Consider the following 16,398-nt stretch of genomic DNA (forward strand, 5'->3'; position numbering starts at 1 on the left):
CGGGGCTGACCCCGGATGGGGAAGGCACCGCCCGCCGGAACGGGAACCGCGGCGGGGGGAGGCGGGAGCGGGCCGGGGGAACGGGGTGTGCTGGGCGAACACGGGCTCGTCCTGCCCCGCTTGTTGCCCTGATGTCGCTGATACCCCCGTGCCCTGCACATCGCAGCGCGTCTGGCTCAGTCTTGACCCTTTTCCCACTTGGACCGCCAGGTTTCTTTACAATCAGCTGCCACTGGCATCGAGTCGCTGTACGTGAGTCCGGTGTTTTGTTGAAAGAGCGGCCCGCCAAGCGAATGCCCGTACAAATTAGAAGTCGAAGAGAAATAACATTGTAAATACGCACTCCCAAGTGGGTGTGGGTTTTCAGGGTGTGAAATGAGAGCGCTAGGCTGAGGTACCTCGGTGAGAGCCAACAAGATGCAACAAGTGAGGGTGGCACTGAGGTGATGATAGCGAGGAGGGACACGGTTAACCTGCGTTATTAATTGTTAAGGCGTTTTGGCAAATCACTCTATTGTCAAAGGGTATTTATCCTTTCAACAACGGAGATGGCATAAGCAAGTTTTGGAGCCAGGTGCGAACATGGTGAGGGCGTTGGTGAATTCTCTTACTTGGAACGGTTCTCCAAGCCCCAGGGTCTAGCACGGGGCCATTTTCACAGCCGTGGCCAGTCTGAGATGCTGCAGGCAGCACTGCAGTAGGTGGGAGCCGTGCAGGGCATGGCAGAGCATACCCTGCAAACCCAGGGCAGAGCAGGCTCCGGGAGCATTCCTGCTGCCAAACTGCCCCTTTGCTGCTTCAGCTCCTCATCACCACAGCTCCTGATTCTGACCTGCAGCATCCTTCCCAAAGGGAGCCTGCAACAGAGCCAGAGAGGGAATTTCGACAAGGGCATGTAGTGATAAGGCAAGGGAGCACGGCTTTAAACTGACATAGGGCAGATTTAGATCAGATGTTAGGAAGAAATTCTTGACTGTGAGGGTGGTGAGAAGCTGGCACAGGCTGCCCAGAGAAGCTGTGGCTGCCCCATCCCTGGAATTGTTCAAGGCCGGGTTGGACAGGGCTTGGAGCAACCTGGGCTAGTGGAAGTTGTCCCTGCCCATGGCAAGGAGGTTGGAATGAGATGGTCTTTCAGAGACCTTCCAAGCCAAACTGGTCTATGATTCTATGAATCTGACAAATTGATTTTTTTTAAAAAGATCTAACAAAAATTAGTAACAATCCGTGTGTCAAACCATTGGCTTGCCAAGTGGGTTGGCTGATGGCTACTGTAATATCTGGGTGATGGTTTCATCCTGTAGCGACTTCTCAGCACTTCCCTATTTCAACAAAAGGGGAGAAAAATCAACAGAAACTCCATATGCTTTGAAACAGGGTGGCCCAACCACACGGGTGAGGCCTTGGTGGCTCGAGGGGAAATCATTACTCATTTTGGCTGCGAGCAGCATGAATAAGAAGATGTTTATATATGCAAATCAGGTTCATTGCAACGTCTGCTGTGGGGGGGAAAAAAAAAAGAAAGAAAGATAATTATATTTTAAAAAAGAAAAAAAAAAATACAAAATGCTGTTGTGCAGAAGCACGGGTCAGGGGTGAGGACCATGTGAAGCAGCTCCTGCAGGCTGTTTTGCCCGCGATGCCCAGCAGCGGGGCGGTTCGCAGCGGCGGCGGTCCCGCCCCAGCCCGGCCCGGGCTCAGCCCCGTCCCGCCCCCGCCGCCGTCACTTCCCGCAGCTGAGAGCGAGCCCGAGCCCGGGCCCGGCCCTGCGAGCCCCGGGGCCGCGGTAGGTGCGGGGTGTGCGCGGGGGGCTGGCGGGGCTGGGCTCGGGGGCGTCCCGGGGATCCCGGCCCGGTGCCGCCGTTCCGAGCCGCTCGGGGGATGCGGATGGCTGTCCGTGCCCCTCGGCTGTGCTCTGTGCCTGCCCGGAATGGTGTGGCGGTGCCGTGAGCTTGCGGCGGTCCCCAGGCTGTAGGGTAGCAGGGATTGTGTTTTTTAATTGCTGTCCAGCCCCCAGACTGCGAGGCAAGCAGCTTTGCAGGAATGTCTGCGAGGAGTCGGAATTTACACCCTGGTTTCTGATCCCCCCTTTGACGTAAGGGATGGTTCTGGGTTGCTGTATGTGTGTCCCCATCAGCGGAGGGTCAGTGCACCTTAAGGCAGAGCTGTGCATGCGGTATGTTTGTTTGGTGCTGCCTTCAGTCCTGCAGCGTTATAAAACAAGCTGCCTTTCAGGGGGAAGGGTGTAGGCCCAGTCCGTGGCCAAAGGAAACTTTCTGGCACAATTACATTAAGAGATGTCCAGGTATTGATAGATGAGTGAACTTGAGAAGAAATGCTTCCTGTCTCGAAGACAGAGCGGTGAAACTCACAGCTTGTTCACCATTTCTACGGCTTTCATCTCTGTTATTAGTTGCCTCAGCTGCATTTAAAAAACAATTCTGGTGGCAACACATAGATTTCTCACTGTGCTTTATTCTTTTCTCCAAGCTAAGTCACGCCATGCCTTCCCCATCCTTAGATGTGAAGCCAGAGCAGCTCCTTTCCCAGCTCTGTGCTGTTGTCAGTCAGGGAGGTTGCTCCCTTTTAGGTGGGCATCACCAGGCTGTGGCACTCATGCAGGCTGGGTCTCCTCCTTCAGTGCTGCCCTTGGGATGCCCCAAGGAAAGGAGGGAGCACCTGTGCCCCTCTCATCCTCTCAAGGACAGCTGGCATGGGGTGGAAGTGTATCCTGGCGTGGCTGAGCTCTGAGAGATGCTGTCCTGAGGCAGAATGGCTCCTCAGCCCACCCTGGAGAGCTGCAGGGTCCTTACCCTGCCTTGGGCTGTGCTGGTTGGGGTCCCTGGTGATGGAGGTGCCCTGTTCCTTTGCTGGGTCCTAGGGTAAAGATTTTACAGCTTCTCATGTGAAGGGAAAGGAGGAGTTAAAAGTGTTCCTTTTCCTTCTCCTGTAACAACCAGCAGTGGAGGATTAAAGGGACCTGGAAATACACTGATTTCTTTTTTCTTATAAATAATACCAGTAAGAGAGAAATGAACATAGCTTGAGAAATTTCAGTGGTTAAAGATCACTGTCAGAGGAAAACCAGAATTGCATACCTTGCATAAGCCAAATCAAGAAGTCTTACTATGGAAATTGCTCATGCAGCCTTAATTTTATCTTTAGACAATTGCTTACTTTAAGAAACAGTAAATGACCTTACAGTTAAAGATTTTCTAAGAATGTTACATTATACCTTTCCCCCTGTAGATATAGATCCTGTAAGCACTGTTTCCTCTTGTATATGACAAATCCCATTTGTGACAGTTGCAGGAAAATGCGATGCAACAAATGCTCATGCAAAATTAAGCAGATGAATCTCAATTGCCATTTACTGTGCATCTCTTTATGTTGTTCTATGGAGTATTTGGCTATAATTTGCTCTCATTTTAAGATAAGAGGCCCATTATATTCGTGTACTGAAACTCTGAAATTAGCTGGCATGCTTACCTGCTTGCATAGTTGATTTAAACTGCCTTGATAGGCCTGTGTTATGATGTATTTACCCAGCATGAATATGAACTTGTTCCATCTGTAGTCCCACAGAAATTAATTAGACTGTCTACAGAGTACTAGTTGAGGAAAATAAAGATAAAAACGTTGTCTTCTGTTCTGTTTAACCAGGGTCATGTGTGCTGAAAATAGGAAAGGAGTTAGGTAACACTTACAGAATTTACACTGCTGATGGATGATTTGCAGCACCATTCCTTTGTGTCCTCTTCCTTCTTTGTGGTGGATTCCAGCTCTGAAATTTTGCAGAGCCTTGGTGGTAGAGGAATAATATAAACATGAAAACTCATGGTGGCTCTGTTACTGCCTTAAAACATTGTCCCCAAGCCAGTGCATGCTGCCTTTTTTTTTAATAATTTTAATTTTTTTCCTTACCTTTAATATTAGTAATAAGTGAGCTGTCTCCAGTCTTGTATTAGAGTAAGTTTGGGTTTGAAATAAACATTTCAGAAATGATTTTGTCACTTGAATGCTTTAGTCCCATTCATTCATTCATTTAAATTATGTTTTATTTTTCCTAACAGAACAGATCTCTCTGGGAAGAGAGATCCAAAGATAACACAGTACCTAAAATTGCAGGCTTCAACTGGGATTTTCCATAGCTTGAGTGTGGAAGGTATTTATCTTCAGCTAATTTTAGCAGATTGAAAATCCCGGAAGTTACCCCAGATAAATGCTCTCTGCTTCTGCAGGTTCCTAAATGCCTTTGAAGTCCCCATTTTCAAAAGCAACTCAGGAACAAAATTCCTTGGTGGCATTTCATTTACTTTTCCCTTATTTTACACAAGTGTTGCTTTAAAATGCAGATGTGTCTCTTTATTTGCTTAAACAAATGAACAAAGCCCAGAGCATAGACATGGTTGGTGCCAGTGCAGCCCTAGCTGGGAATGATCTGCAAAGGCCAAGATAATGCTTCTCTTGATCCCAGTGTGCCACTGAACAGGATTTGTTATGATAAGAAGCTAATAAGACATGAACAAAAGTAGCTATGCCTTAATTCATTATGTCACTGCTCTGTATTATTCTAGGGATGTTCATCTGGGCTGTAGATGTGATTTATAAACTTTAATTAAATAAATCTCTCAGAACCTCTTGTTGGAAATGTGGAGCTAGTTCTAATAACTTGAATTAACTGAGAAATAATTGAATAAAGGTTAATATGAGATAAGTTCTTCTTCTCATTTTGCAGAAGAAGATGTAGCTTTAAATGTTGCATTGCTTGTAGTTAGTAATGGAAATGTGAAAAATAGCTCAAGGTCGTTCAAGAAGACCATGGGAGAGAGCCCTTGGGAGCTGACTGTACAACAAGGTGTGCTCCTGCTCATTCCCACTCTTTCTCTTTTGTTGTCTTACTGGAGAAAAGCTTTTCCTCAGGAAAGTCTTTGTGAGTATTTGAGGGATAGATGTGTTTATGTATTTTGCATCTACCTATATACAGTAAATCTGCTTTGAAGTATTTGGATTCTTTGTAAACGTTCATTGCAGTAGTCTGCTGTAATATTTGTTTAGGTCTTGGAGAGTGAGCTTGTCCTTGGGCTTCCAAAGGAGGATGTGGGTAGTGGTTGTGTCCCCCCAGTGACACAGCTCTGTGGGCTGTGCATGGTCCCCACTTCTCGTGGGCATGGACCAGTGGGGAGAGTGTGCTGTTGTCAGGAATCTTCACCTGCCAGGGGACCCACTTCTTATATAAGTGTCTTGTAATCTGGCCCTGGTTGTCTGGGATGCTGCTGTTCCCGTGGGTGGTAAAGTGTTGCAAACTGACTTTATCCTGCTTGGCATTTTGAAGAGGCATGAAGTAAAGGCAATGGAGTTACAGGAATTGCCCCCAATTGGATCCTTGATGTTGCTGTTCTTGTTGCTTATTTCAGCATTTGTGTTCTTTCTGGTCTAGATCTGAAGAAGACTCCTCCTCCTTCAGCAGTAGTATGCCCATAGTCTTCCTGGCCAATGATTCTTCTACAGCAAGCAGGACTTCTTCCTCATCCTGAGAAGCCTTCATCCCTTCCTATGTCAGTGGCTACAAGGCCAAGAGCCAGCTCACCACTGTCCCCACCAAAGTCTCTCGGACTGGGGCCTTCCTTTCATCACACACAAGAAGAGGAACTTGCCAAGGTGGTGGAGCAGGACCCTATGCTGGAGGAGCTATGTAAGCCCCTGTGCTGTAAGCTTTGCAATGTCACTCTGAACTCGGCCCAGCAAGCCCAGGCTCATTACCAGGTAAGGAGAGCAGCAGGAGGCTCAGCTTTTGGGGCTGCTGCATCTGCAGCTTGTGGAGACATTCCCGTGCCAGCACGAGCACTGCCAGCAGCGTTGCTGTGGCAGCACAGAGGGAAGTGTGGGCTAATGCAGGAGGACTAACTCAGCTTCTCGAGGGGGTTTTGAGTGCTGCACACGAACAGCAGCATTCAAGTTGCTCATCTGGAGCTTCCTCTGCACTACCTCATGGACTGAAACTGCTCTGTAGACATATCTTCACCCTGCTTGGATTTGCTGGTTGTCCAGACATGCTGCAGTGCTTTCTTTTAAGGTGGTGTTACTGGAGCTTTTTGCACAAATGCTGTCCATGGGGACAGAGAAGTGGTGCCAAGATAGCATAGGTGAAAAAGCAGACACTTGTGATTTTTCCTTTCTTTTATGCAACCTGTATTTGACTATCTACACTAGTTTAGTGTATCTACACTAGACTAGTGTAGATAGTCCCTAAAATTGACCCTCTGATTCCAGACACGATTTTGTGAGGCCTGGACAGGTGTTTTCTGCTGGATCCAGCTGTGCCATTAGGAAAGGGGCTGCTGCCATGTGTTTATCAGGGTCTCCTTTCTGAGGCTATGCACAGCACTGATCTGGTGGGGCCTTTTATGCAAACACTCTCATCAGCTGGGTTGGCTCAGATCAGATTTATTTTGTTTAAGCTGATCTTGTTGACTTGTCTGATATAGGGTAAGGACTCTTTGCATATGCTTCTTGCTGAAAGATAGAACATGTCAGCTTTGCATTACCCCATTTTCCTACACCCTCTCTGCCTGATGCTGTGTTTGCATGAGTATTGGAAATAGTGACTTTCTCCACCAGTGAATGCCAAAGGGTGGTTGTCTGTAACCTCAGGACACCAGACCCAGATTTCAGATTTGCTGTTGGCCCTGAAAAATTGGTATCCTGCTAGTGAAGGGGTAGGTTGGATTGGTCTTACACTTCTAACATCTTATTTCTGCAGAATTTCTGCCATGAGGAGACAGGAGTGATTTTTTTATATAATTTGCATTTGCCTTACTGTGCATCCACAATATGAATATACATAATCTCTTGTTATTCTACCAGCCTTTCAGAACAGCAAAAACACTTATGATATTTGTTTTTCAAGAGAAAATAAAATATGATGTGCGTTTTAAATTCAATCTCATGTTTTAACTCAAGCTTGCAGTCTCATGAAATCTGTGTTGTGTGTTCAGGTTTCTCAAAAAACTGTGCAAAGTAGTTGATAGTCTTAAAACAATAAATACTGGTTTTAAGTGAAATGGAAACAGACTGAAAAACTAATTGTAAACTTACTGAGAAAATCAGCTGAAGAGGGGGCCCAGACATTCTAGGTGTTGAGCATTTTGGAGAAAGGGAGGAATGCCTGCATCTCTTAAATTCAGAGCCTGGTGACAGCTCCTTTACCTGAGCTGCCACCATCATGGGCACTTTCTCATTTCAGTCTCTGGATCCTTTGTCTTTCAGAGTAAGACACTATTCTTAGGACAGTGATTAATCTGGGTTATCTTTGCAGGGTAAAAACCACAGTAAGAAGCTCCGGAATTACTATGCTGCCAACAGCTGTCCGGCACCTGCCAGGATGAGTAATTCTGTTGAGCCTGCCCCACCTCAGGTTGTCTCCCTTCCAACTCAGGTAAGGCATGGCAAAGGGACTGAGATCATGCTTGCTTGCCACCTAACCCCAGTTAGGATAACCAGATCTCAGGCTTTGAGGATTACTGCAGGACTTGGGAAAGAATTTTCCTTGTGATGGCACAAGATGGTGGAAATGGCCCATTGTGAGCTGTTTGCTTTCCTTTGAAGATGCAGATATTGATCTGCCCTTGCAGCACAATGTTGGACTTCAAATGTTCTATTTCTACCTGGCAAATACTTTGATTGCTAAGTAAGTCTGATGTGCTGCTGATTATAGCTGTGTAAGGGCAGGTATAGAACAGAATTGCTGGAATTGGATTTGGATGTGAGGGTGTGGCATCCGCTCTGCACAATCATCCCTCTGTTGTGTGGGGGAAGCCTACATGGAAAAAGTGCTTTGGTGCTCCTACACCCATTGCCCAGGGCTGTTAGCTAATTCCTCTTTTGTTGCTCCTTTTGAAGTGCTCATTCCTGTGTGCAGAGTGAATGGATTGTTCCCTTGGTGATCCAGATTAATTCTGTTTTGGGCACGTTAGAGGCAAAAGAGATGTTTTTTGCTATCTCCCTCTAGAATTCATCCCTTGGGTTTATCATGAGATGTGACAGCTAACCTGGCTTTTGCCTGTGACTGTGCGGGGAAGCACAGCTGGGCCACGGGGATTGAAGCTGTTCTTGTCAGTCCCCACAACATAAGCCTGTGCTGCCTGTAGGGAAGCAGAGAGCATTTGCAGAGTGGCAGACTGTTCCTGACCAGAGGCAGATTTGGCCCCATGTAAATTGGCATTGCAGCTCATGGATGTGAACTGGGATGGGGTGGGGTCCTGCCCGGGGCACGGGGATGTGGCTGCTGTACCTGCCAGGGTATCTGGTGGTGTGCTTTTTAATGGAGGGAATGGCTCATGGCAATAAAAATACCTCTAGGGCCATGTGTGGGTTCACATTGTAAGCTAGAAATCAGAATTGTGTGTCTCTAAGTTTAAGCAGTGTCAAAGGAGATGTGAAAGAATGTTGGCTTGTCAAGTGCTGCAGTGACATGGCTGCATGAATCACTGCTGCTGCACTGTTTACAAAACACTTTTCCCTGGATGTGATGTGCTGAGGAGGCATGGCTCCTGCCTGGATCACTGTATGTGGTCTGACTCCACAGACACATGAAGGTGTCCTTCACAGAGCAGGAGCTACTCATGTGAGACTTCCTTTGAAGTCTGGATCCAGGTGTCCTCCCACCTGAAGGTTTAAGGATCAGAGGTTTGGCAGCTTTGCTACTGTTTTTTTTTTCCTCTTGCTGTGGTCAGGGAGCTGTGTAAAGACAGGGTGCTGTGGAGAGATTAGGTGGACTGTAAATAGGAGAGAGAGGCACCTCTATGTTTCAGTGCGTGTTCCTCAGAGTGAAAGTCACCGCTCATCAGCTCCCAGCAGTTAGGAGTTAAATCACTGCTGTGATGTAAACAAGCCTCTGTGGCTGTTGCAGAGCTATTTGTTCAGATTGCTTTTCTCTCCACCTCAGGCCAGGAATTTGCAGGCTCTCCTGGAGGCAAGGCAGGAACAATGCATTTTGTGTAAGAACACTTTGGGGACAACTTGAGAGTGTCCTAATCCATGGGCTTTAATTCCAGCTCTCCTGCTGTCTGATGAGGACAGTAGTGGTCTCAGTCCCTGTGATTGAAATATTTCAGCTTATATTTAACCTTCTTGTGTTTCACGTGCTGTCTCTCCCTTTGCTGCTAGATGGGATCCAGCAAACCAGGTGGCCGAGTGATCTTGGCTACAGAGAATGATTACTGCAAGCTTTGTGATGCCTCATTTAGCTCTCCGGCTGTGGCACAGGCTCACTACCAAGGGAAAAATCACGCCAAGCGGCTGCGGCTTGCGGAGGCACAGAATAACTCGTTCTCGTAGGTATTGTTCAACCTCATGCTCAGGCTGAAAGCGTGTGGCAGTGTCTCTGGCAGCCCTTTTGTCAGAAAACTCTGAATTGCAGCTGTTCATATTTGTTTAATCTGCAGGGATGCCTCAGAACTAGGCAAACGAAGGGCAAGGAAAGAAGGGAATGAATACAAGATGATGCAGAACAGAAGAAACACGTATGCGGTTCAGAACAACACAGGTAACTTGGAGCTTGCATCTATTCTGTAGTTGGAATAATAATTAATAATAAATATATTTGGTTTTCTTCTGTTTCTGAGGTCTGTTTTAGCAGAGTCAGGTTGTGAAAGGAGCTGGTCCAAGCTCTGCTGATCCTTCATATCTGCATGGGTTTTTTTCCCCAGCTGCTAAAGTTGCTTTGTTTTGTCAGCCTGCTTGTTAGTTCTTTTTCTCAGTTTGTAACTTAATTTACCATCTGCCTGTCTCTAAGGCTGCTCTAAGTGGTGACAGTTTTCCTGCTTTATTTTCTTGGCAGGTGGCCAGGTGCTTTGACTCCTACTGTGGCACATCAACCTGTACTTGCACTCCCATGACCAGAATAAGAGAGCATGTTAGCCTCCCTCTAAGACCATCTGTTCCTAGCATAGAGTCCTTTCTCAGGTGTTAGATACTAACTTTGCCCCTTTACTATGATTTAAAGAGTGTATTACAGTCTCCAGCTGGGCATCTATTTCTCTTTTTCATTTTAACTTGTTTTACAGGCACACATTAGCTGAAGCTCTGATTCCTGGTGAAGCTTGGTTTAATCATGTCATTCTAATCACTGTCATGTGGAAAAGATAAATCTTTTAAAGTTTTATTAAATATAATTTTGTGAGTTTTAAACTGAGGCGGCTTATTATAATCAAAAGAACGTTCCAGTTGTGGAATTAGATGGTTAAGAAAATAAAGCATTGATTAATTATTAAATTATTAAATTAAGCTGCTACAAATTATTAAGTTGTTAAAATTATTAAATTATAAAAAATTAAATGATTGGATTCCTGATTTTCAGTAAGACTGGGGCATTAAGCCCACTCTACTACTTCATAAAATTCCAAGTGCTGTCCTGTGTGCTGCACCTCTGTAAATCTGGAAACCAGCAGAGCAGTTGTGGAGAAATTAAGCCTTGACTCCTATCAGCTAAAGAATCAAATCTTTGATTGAAAAGCAGACGTTCATTGGACTTAGGCATTGTCACTGAGCTGCCTCAAGCTTTGATTTCTCCCAGGTAAACCAGGCTTTTGTGTCGTCTCCCCAGGTCCCTACTTCAACCCGCGCTCGCGGCAGAGGATCCCCCGTGACCTGGCCATGTGCGTGACGCCCAGCGGGCAGTTCTACTGCTCCATGTGCAATGCTGGGGCCAGCGAGGAGCTGGAGTTCAGGCAGCACCTGGAGAGCAAGCAGCACAAGAGCAAAGTGTCCGAGCAGCGCTACAGGAACGAGATGGAGAACCTGGGCTATGTCCAGTGACGCGCCGCCCTCGGTAGTAGTTTGCAACTAGAGCAGCTTGTCTCTCGCCTGCTGTTTGCCACGTGCCCTGCTTTGTGCTCCATTGGGTAGGAGTATGCTCTCGAGCTGTACATGTAACACCTGCAAACTTACTGGTATGGTTAGGTTTTTTTTCTATCATAGTCGGCAGGATGACGCTGTGCAGGACATGAAGTGTTTTTGGTGTTTGTTTGCTAATTATCTAAGGCTCTTCATTGTGTTGAGTGGTGGGGAGGAGCTGTGTCTTCTCCCCGGCCTTCTGCATGAATATGCAAAGCCCAAGAAGTGCTGGAAACTTCTGTGGTCCTACCACATGGGTGGACCGTGTGCAAAGCCCACTCCCCTCTTGGCACACCACAGAGCAGTGCTCCAGAAGGCTTCCCTACGGCAGACCGAATCTCTGGGCAGCTTGTAGAAGAGGGGAAGGAGTAGGGCCTGTGAATGTGTGAATTAGGTGGTGTATTTGTCCACACTTTGCTGCTTCTGGCCCCCATTACAGTCCAGAGTAGGTTCTTTCCACATCCTTGTAGAAAGGCTGTGCATACCTCTTCTCCTTGGAGGATCTTGCCTCTTACTGCTTCCTCTGCGATGCAGATTCCATTCTGAACCTCTGACATGGATTTCAGCTGATTAGCCCCATTCAGAAATACTCTTCTACTCTCGATATTGTTGCCTGGACACCTTAATATACCATGGGTGTAGCTCATCTCCCTGATGAGAATCTCTGGGGATCTCAGTGGTTTAATGAATTGAACTGGAAAGCAAACCTGCTCAGGTGAGATGTGCTGTGCTCTGATTCTGCCTTAGAATGAGTCAGGTTTAGAATAGATAGAAAGAGCTCTCAGATGTGATTTCTGTGCATGTTGATGTAGAAGAGAGCAAGAATTGATCTCTGGCCTGCAGTCCTTGCTCTGGAAGAGCAGGGTTGCCTGGGCTCTGGGTAGCAGGTATTGGTGTGTCCCACTTCCATGCCATTCCCTGGGCAAAGCCTAATGGGTGTTTATAGAGCAAAGGTGAAACTTCTAGCTTTGAACTAGCGCTACCAATATTGGTTGACTTTCCCCCCCTCTTTCTTTTTCCATCTCAGGATGGGTTTTAATTCCATTCCTTGATGTATACTTGACTGTTCCAGGGACCATGAAAAATCCAAAGTTATGTAGGATTTAAATGTCAGGGTGATGATTGTTTGAGTAACAGCTTTTTGGCCTCATGGAAGTATTCAAGAAACTTGTTAAGCAACTTTTGAATTGTAGACAAACTCAGAAGGTGTGTGTGTGTGTTTGTTTTGATATTCCTTAGCAAAAGTAGGAAGGGGAAAAAGAGCAGAAGTAGGGTTGTTAATTATTCTTCTGCTTGTTTGGGTAGATGTGAGGAGCTGTGATTGGAGTCCAGTTCACAGTGTCATTAAAACATGGTCTCCAGTGGCAAGTGCCGCAAGTAGGTGGCTTTTGTTGGACCTGATCCCCCACTGTGCTGCTGGAACTGTGCACTGGTGTAGCTTCACTGACTTCAGTGGCAGGTGCAGAGAGAGGGACCAGGAAGCACCTTGGCTCATCTCTCACCCTCTTCAGGCAGCTGGAATTAGATGCAGCTCCATTAGTTTCAGTAGGATTTTAGCAGGGATGAATTGTACCTAGTGCATAGTGTTGAAGGTAGCTCCCCCCCCCCCCCCTTTATTGCCATTCTGATCCTGCCTCTTGCATTCCAGAAGGACTTTCTGCTTGCCTTAAAAAATGAAGAATGAGTAACAAAAAAAATCCAGATAGTCTTTATTCATCTTCCTGGTCCACCTTCAAAAGTTCTGTTGCACTTGGCTGCTTCTCAGAAATGGACTATTGTTTTCTTCAGCTCCCTGAGTGAGCATCAGGGAGCCATACAACCTGAATGCAGCCTTCCTAAATCCAGGAAAGGTGAGTGCCTGCAAAGTAGTTGAACACAACCCCCTAGATCATTCTTGCCCTGCAGATAGAGGCAGAGGAATGGGTGTCCTCATGAATGGGATTCCCTCCCCTCCTTTGTGCAAAACTCAGTTAAATGGGGTTTGTGCCCTGGAGCATGTGAGAAGGTAGACCAGGTGCCCAGGTTGTAGAGCACTCACTGAACAGTTCTGACAGCTTTGTAAGTCTGTTTCCTCTGTGCTTTCCTGCCCCTGCCTCACCCTCTGTGTAGCCTTGAAGAACATTTGCCTTTCCAGAATCTCTCATCAGCCTTTCCCCCTCATCATTTGTATTGACAGAAGGGCTCTGGTTTTCTCCTAGTGTCCTGTCCTTAGGTTTGCCAGTCTGACACCACTGTCCAGAGGGACAGAGGGAGTTAGATGAGCCTTACCACAGTGTGCTTCAGCACAGTGATCCCTGCATTATGGTTAAACATCCCTCTGGCTGTAAATTAAAGCATGGCATTTCCTACAGGCTGTAATTAGTAGCAGAAAAACAACCCTTTGTGAAATATGAGCTGGAGGAGCTGTAGGTACTGCTGCTGTCTGGCTTATTGCTAGGGATGAGGAGGCATTTTTGCTTGCTTTCACGTGTCCCAAAAATCAGCTGTTCACCACTTAGCTTTGGTTACTGCTCCTACTCCCAGCCCAGCCATCTGCTCCTCATTTGGCATTTCCAGTGACTGCTGGAGGTGTCAAAACCTGGTTTGCTCCAGCTGTGCAGATGTGCCACAGCCTAGCCAAGTGCTGGTGCTTTGGGGAGGGATGTGCAGGGGGCTGTTCTTGCAGGCTCCTCTCTGCTTGGGGCTGAGTCTGGTTTGGAGTGGTGGCTTCAGTCTGCCCTGAGCAGAGAAGCCTGAATCTGCTTTGTTCTGTTCAAGGGAGTGCAAGTGAATGTGATCATCCTGGTGATTTCAGAGTGGTGGCTTGTAGAGCAGGTGTACAGCAGGCAGTGGGACTCAAGTGACAAGGTAGGACAGATTTCCTCCTCCAGTAGGAAAGATGTCTTGCTGGGAGAAGCAGCTGAGACTCACTTGGCCCCAGTGCTCTGTTGTGGCCCTTCCTGCAAGCTACCAAAGCTTTCCTCTCCCTCTTGAGCATGGCTTAATGGCTTGTGATCTTCCCACTCCCCTTTCAGCATAGGAAGTTGCTGACTGCAAAGAGAAAACACCCAACCTCCCCATTATCCTTAGGGTTCAGGACAATACAAACTCATACTTGTCAGCATTAGATACTGAGTAGATCCTGATTTTATTTCATTTTGTGAAAGGTGTTCTCCTAACCACTGTTCAAAAAATACTGAAAACACGTTCTGGGCAAACCCCTTTGACGTAGGTGGGCTGGGGAGAACACTGTACAGCTGAAGTGCCATTTTCCAGACCCAGTTAATCTTTTTCTCTTGTTAAACCAAGTACCAAACCCAAGAAACAGGACTTCTGTGAAGCTGTCACATTGGCCAGTAAGTTAATGACCTTTGCTGCTAGAAACAAAATGTAAATCAATATGTTCATATTTATTTTACTGTGCTGACCACTAATTGATTTGTTAATATTTAAGGCATTATGCTGTAGGTTGTTTTTAAATGGAGAAATTCTACATCGCACTTTGCTTTTGGATCAGAACAATTATTTATTGTATTTGTGAAAATGTTTTTCCTCCCACATAGCTATTTTTGTCTTTCCCTTGATGCAAAAAACCCAACCAGACCCAAACAGCAAAACCCACCCCAAATCCCCCCAACCAAATCTGACCTCTGGATCTTTGTTTCTTTTCATGCTAAACAAAATGGGGATTTCCTTGCAACTTGTTATTAAATGTCAATTTCCAATTCATTTTTCCTCAAATGATTCCTTTGCTAACTCGGGATGTTATTTTTAGAGACACAGAGTTCATGCTTCATTTCAACATTCATTTCTTTTAAGGCAAGGAAGTAAACCACGTGGAATCCATGAATTTGTGAGGAGTATGAAAGCGATACTATTTTCTTTGTATTAGGCATTAGCTTTTGTTTTACATTCTGCACTAATGAGTAAATCTGTTATAGTCTTGCCTAACATTGGTCTATTTTTGACTTTTTGCTTTCTTCATGCACATTGAAAGGAGCCCTGAAAACTTCTGTGGAGTTGCTTAGGATGGTCATCAGTGTAACAAAAGGCAGATTTTTTTCTGTAAAGCTGCTTATTTCCTTTCCTAGATGCCCATTATAGGGCATTAGAAGGGAAAGCTATTGCCATAAGCATGGATTCATATTTTAGCTTACTAATGCTTGATGTCCCTTTGCTACATTACTTAAGTGATGCTCTCACTGTAATCAATGGGAATTTTGCCTGGGTCAAGAGGAAATGAAATACCCAAGGCAAAGATACTGTGTTGGCTGGGGCCAGGCAAGGTACGTTGCTAAGTTTGTCTTTTACTCCTCCATTTGGATTACAACACTCTTATGGTTTTGCTTTTTGAGGACCATTGATCTGGTTCTGTAAGGATTTGGTCTTGCTCCAGCTAAAATAGTTTGAAGTACCTTGACTTTAGTTGAGTTAGGAGCAAGGCTTGAAAACCTTCAGGAATTTCTCACTGCTGATGTTTTATATGTGTTTTTTGTTTTGTGATTTTTTTTTTTTTTTAATTTTACAACCACATATACAAGGATGCTCTGGATGAGATGGAGATATCTGTTGCTGATTATGGAAAAACAAATGCCATGGTTGCCAAAGGATAACAGAAAATGGAGAAATATGAACCTGGTTTCTTTGAAGTTAGTGGCTAAGCTTCCTTTATTTTGAGCTGGGCTTACCACCTGCATAAAGTTGGAAGGGAAAATAAAATCCACTTTGAAATGAATGTGGTCAAACAGTAGTTCTGGGAATCTCTCCTCTAAAAAATGTATCACAGCTAAAATTGTGTCAGCTTACCTGAAATATCTGCAGGTAAAGACAGAACTGAATTTTTGAAAATAAAATCAGGTTTTCAGTTGTATTTTGCAGGGGAAAAATTACTTGATTTAATTTCCTTCTGCATGTGTCCAGCAACACCATTTGCAAGTGCTTTGAACATGTTTCATCTAGAGCCTTCTTGTCAGGTTGTTTTGTACATTTTTCCTTATTTCCTTTATATTGTACTGACCCCCGTGAGGGAATACTTGATGAAAATGAATTTTTTTTTTCTTCTTCATTATATAATAAACCATATTGCTCTTACCATTGCACTGCCCTGATGTTTGGTATTGCTGCTGCTCATGGCTGGGCTGGGAATGACTGATTTAGCCCAGCACTGAGTGCAACTACATGAACATGTTTTCACACACTGATAAAGGAATATAAGGTAGAATTTGTTACTCTGGAGGAGGGTCAGTGTACTTCCAGCTCTTGCTGAAAGCCAGCTCAGAGCTGTCTTGGCTTTGGGAGGGTTTGGGAGTGCTCAGCATCTGCAGGATGGGAGCCAGGAGGGACACAAAAGGCTCTGTGTCTGTGCTTTCCCCTTGAGTGGACATCACAAGCTCTGGGACAGCCCCAGGCTGAGCCACAGACTGACCTTTAACTCTGGCTGTGAAAAGGTGGGGGACAAGCTGAGCCTGATACTTACATTTGCACATGTTCTATACCAGAGTGCTCTTTCCCCCTTTCATTACTTGA

At 45.7% G+C, this 16,398-nt stretch overlaps 1 protein-coding gene across 3 annotated transcripts; it reads left to right on the forward strand.

Annotated features, from left to right (window-relative positions):
- The first annotated feature begins 113 nt into the window (after window positions 1-113).
- On the forward strand, window positions 114-15,963 carry ZMAT3 (zinc finger matrin-type 3). Of its 3 annotated transcripts, none has more exons than XM_036388772.2 (6): window positions 114-248; window positions 5,438-5,763; window positions 7,316-7,435; window positions 9,166-9,332; window positions 9,444-9,544; window positions 10,604-15,963. In XM_036388772.2, the coding sequence occupies exons 2-6, from the start codon at window positions 5,494-5,496 to the stop codon at window positions 10,813-10,815; spliced, it is 870 nt and encodes a 289-aa protein (XP_036244665.1). In that variant the 5' UTR covers window positions 114-248; window positions 5,438-5,493; the 3' UTR covers window positions 10,816-15,963. The 3 variants fall into 3 exon arrangements, with proteins under 3 accessions (XP_036244665.1, XP_036244664.1, XP_036244666.1); XM_036388771.2 differs by lacking the exon at window positions 114-248 and adding an exon at window positions 1,722-1,783; XM_036388773.2 differs by lacking the exon at window positions 114-248 and adding an exon at window positions 4,105-4,162.
- Window positions 15,964-16,398: the final 435 nt, after the last annotated feature.

Source organism: Molothrus ater, chromosome 10 (genome assembly GCF_012460135.2).
Source record: "Molothrus ater isolate BHLD 08-10-18 breed brown headed cowbird chromosome 10, BPBGC_Mater_1.1, whole genome shotgun sequence".
Lineage (NCBI taxonomy): Eukaryota > Metazoa > Chordata > Aves > Passeriformes > Icteridae > Molothrus > Molothrus ater.

What these genes read in the sequence shown, in the direction of transcription:
- ZMAT3 (XM_036388772.2), top strand. Translation starts at nt 5,494, where the DNA reads ATGATTCTTCTACAGCAAGCAGGACTTCTTCCTCATCCTGAGAAGCCT. An exon ending in TTGTCTCCCTTCCAACTCAG is followed by an intron (nt 7,436 to 9,165) that starts GTAAGGCATGGC and finishes CTTTGCTGCTAG; the next exon opens with ATGGGATCCAGCAAACCAGG. An exon ending in GCACAGAATAACTCGTTCTC is followed by an intron (nt 9,333 to 9,443) that starts GTAGGTATTGTT and finishes TTTAATCTGCAG; the next exon opens with GGATGCCTCAGAACTAGGCA.